Source organism: Haemaphysalis longicornis, unplaced genomic scaffold, assembly GCF_048455015.1.
Source record: "Haemaphysalis longicornis isolate Haplotype H1 unplaced genomic scaffold, Haemaphysalis longicornis Haplotype H1 scaffold_1, whole genome shotgun sequence".
In the NCBI taxonomy this organism is placed as follows: domain Eukaryota; kingdom Metazoa; phylum Arthropoda; class Arachnida; order Ixodida; family Ixodidae; genus Haemaphysalis; species Haemaphysalis longicornis.
In genome coordinates, this window is record NW_027526203.1 from 166,008,054 (window position 1) to 166,011,100 (window position 3,047).

The following is a 3,047-nucleotide window of genomic DNA, read 5'->3' on the forward strand; positions in this document are numbered from 1 at the left end:
AGCGTGTCCGCCGCGCGGGCACTTGCTGGGGACGGTTCATGTCCGCGGCTGTTGCAAAATACGGAACAAACTGGTTCTAGCGGGGATCCGTTGACACGGTGACGGCGAGCGGACGCCGCCTGCAGAGATCTCTGATTTCCCCCTCTCCGCGACTCAATGTGCGCCGGCTATCACGGCACCGGGTAAGGGCGTCCTTGTGCGCGTGCAAAGCCCCGCAGCAGCGGAACCGTTGCCGCTTCTGTGTATAAATTCCGCCCTCTTGGTGGCTCGTATCAGTCGGCATTTGGGGCTGAACTAAGAATAAGAACGCCGCTCTGCCCGTCGGCTTCCTGCTGTTCCTGTATCGTCGCTGTGCATCTCTCGCCATCCAGTAAAGCAGTTGAGTTTTGCTCTCGGCTCTGCCGTCAACACCAAAGCAGCTCTCTGCTCGCCGCTCGTCCAGCACGCTCCTACTACATGACGGAGGCGACGGAGCTCGATACGGGGACGCCTTCATCATTGTAACAGTCTGTTTGCGCGAGGAACAACCTTTAGAGTCATCGATGAGATCGAAGCACGCGTGTGTATGGGGTGCGAGGTGGTACATAACGTTATCGGACTCTCATCACCTTAGTGGGCCTGTTTTCTGACTTTCCCGCTCATAGGTGTTTTGTACCTTTCTGTGTACAAGCAAACAAAATTTTCTCAGTAAGCAAATGAGATTCGCGGTAGCGCTATAATCGGAGGTAGATTTTGCATTTTGTCAATGGCAGCGCTTGTCGTGTGCGTCCGCTTCCTTCAGTACAGAACTTGCTGCGCTGTTTTTAAATGTTTGCATTTCGTCTATATATATAGTTCAGCTACGGAACGCACGATAAATCGTCGCTAGAAAAACAAGAAAGTCTGGATATTAAGAAAGTGCGTTTTCGCCAAACATGCCATTGGGACAAGATTATAAAATGTAAATAAATAAAAATACGCATGTTTTATATAGTGAGCCGCCTTGGGGAACGTTTAACATTCAGGTTAAGAGGAGAGGGAGAGCTTCGTGGGAACGTTAAAAAATCGCTAGAATGGTGAGTAAAGGACGCAATAAAACAGAGACGAACGCCATGTGTGAAGTGCTCTTTGAATGAGCGCAGTAATCACGCGTCCGGAAGAGTACAATGAAAGGGGCCGCACCCGCACGGTGAGCCTAATGCGCCACGCTGGACGTGCTGGAGCGTCGCGACTGCCTTGACGCGTGCTTCTCCGGTACGACGTCCCTCTCGACTTCCGAGTGGTGCTTTCGATGCACCTTCTCCTTGGGAAGGGCTACGGGCGAAGCGCGAATCCGCTGGTGCAGCGCCACGCCGCCAACCTCGTCCGGGCCGGGGTGCGCCTCACAGCTCTTCTGTTTCGGGGCCCGCACCGTCGTTACCGGTAGCCACTCGGTGGCGATGCACGCGAATGCCATTACCACGCTGACGGCGTAGTGCGCTAAATCCCATCGCTGAGGCGACAGCAGCTTAACCGACACGACGGCCACTGCTGCAGCCAACTTGCCCGTGGCGACGGCGAAACTCACAGCGGTGCAGCGGACCGTTGTCGGGAAGAGTGATGCTGCCAAGAAGTGGGCCACCAGAGCGGTCGTGTTGAAAGCTAGCCGAGACGCGACGACCAAAACCGCGCCGAGCACCGTTTCGTCTGTGGTGTAGGTGACCGCAAGTGCAGCCGCCGACAGGCTGTACGTGAGTGCCGACGCTACGCCAGTCCACTTGACGCCGACGCACAAGACGATGAGGTAAGTAGTTATGTACGCTGGCATCGCTCCCAGGAGAGAAGCCCATGTGGCGTAGACCCCAATACGCGGGCTCGCCGTTATTGTGACGTTTACTGAGAACAGCGTGGCTGCCCAGACGAACAGGATAAGGAAAGCGCGCACCCGGAAGGGCGGTGAACAAAATGTGAAGTTATCGCCGTCGGCGTACACACGGAACCCCCGGCGGATCGAGCGAAGCTGGGAACGGAACGCTTCCCGGAATTCGTTGAAGGGAACACGATTCATGCAGGACGCCCGGAGTGCTACCTTTTCGGCGTTTTTCGTCCGCGACACGCCCAGCAGCCAAGCCGGAGACTCGTCGACCGTGTAGACAATGAAGACGAGCAGCATAGTGGGCACCATGAGAACCAAGTGCATTGTAGTGAAGCTAAGCCGATACACGTCGGCTGCGCTGAACACAATGGGAATAGCGAACGAGGGAAGCCCCGTGGCGAGGGTCCAGAATAGAAACCGCCTCTTGTGCGTGCACACCTCGTACAGCAGGACAAACGTGACCACCAGCAGGGAGGTGGACGTGGAGGAGACCACGATGCGCAGAGTCACGAAGACGACAAATGAGCTGGTAAGGGTGCTGGCGAAGCCGGCGACAAGCAGAGCCACGGCCAAGACGTACGCAACAGTCTGGCGGCCCACGCCGTCAGCGACGTTGCCAGTGACGGGAAGCCACACCACGTTGATAGCGTGGTACACGAACTCGGCGAACGGCACCAGCCAGCGGCGATCGCAGACCAAGTTCCACTCGCTCACAGCATTGGTGCCGTACTGAGTCAAATTGTAGTCCCAAGCGGTGCAGGGTACAACGCGACTTGATATGTTCGAGGGTTCTGGTGGGTCGCGCATCGAACAGCGGCTGTAGGTGCCGTCCTCGCCGAGCGGCACGGCTAACTCCTTCCACTCGGCGGCGCTCAGGTTGGCATAGGCCGCTGGCTGCTTGCACCAGTGGTCCATGACGCGGATGCTCACCTGGGAAAGACGGGACGACAGCCCGGAAGAGACGCATGTAAAGTTGCTCAGTGAAACGAAAGTACACAGTTCAAAAGGAAATTCGCTTGAGATGGCTCACATAAACAGTTGGCCGTGTGTCTGCTCACTTTGCTGCAAATGTCGCTGAAAGACGGTAGCCTTCTGCCGCCCCTGCCACGTAAATGCCTCTCTTCTCTACCCCGCCCACCTGGCACGCTCTTCCCCTCCCGTTTTGCTCCTTCCACGACAAACACGCGGGAGATTAGCTAAAGTCAATTCAATT

General features: G+C 56.4%; 1 protein-coding gene across 1 annotated transcript; it reads right to left on the bottom strand.

Annotated features, from left to right (window-relative positions):
* Nucleotides 1-999: 999 nt before the first annotated feature.
* LOC144167135 (beta-alanine transporter-like) lies at nt 1,000-2,841 on the bottom strand. Its single transcript, XM_077696509.1, has one exon. It carries the CDS (start codon nt 2,747-2,749, stop codon nt 1,175-1,177), a length of 1,575 nt encoding a protein of 524 aa, XP_077552635.1. The 5' UTR covers nt 2,750-2,841; the 3' UTR covers nt 1,000-1,174.
* Between the last annotated feature and the right edge of the window lie 206 nt (nt 2,842-3,047).

Excerpts from the sequence above, each read along its gene's own strand:
- LOC144167135 (XM_077696509.1), bottom strand. The coding sequence starts at position 2,749 with ATGGACCACTGGTGCAAGCAGCCAGCGGCCTATGCCAACCTGAGCGCC.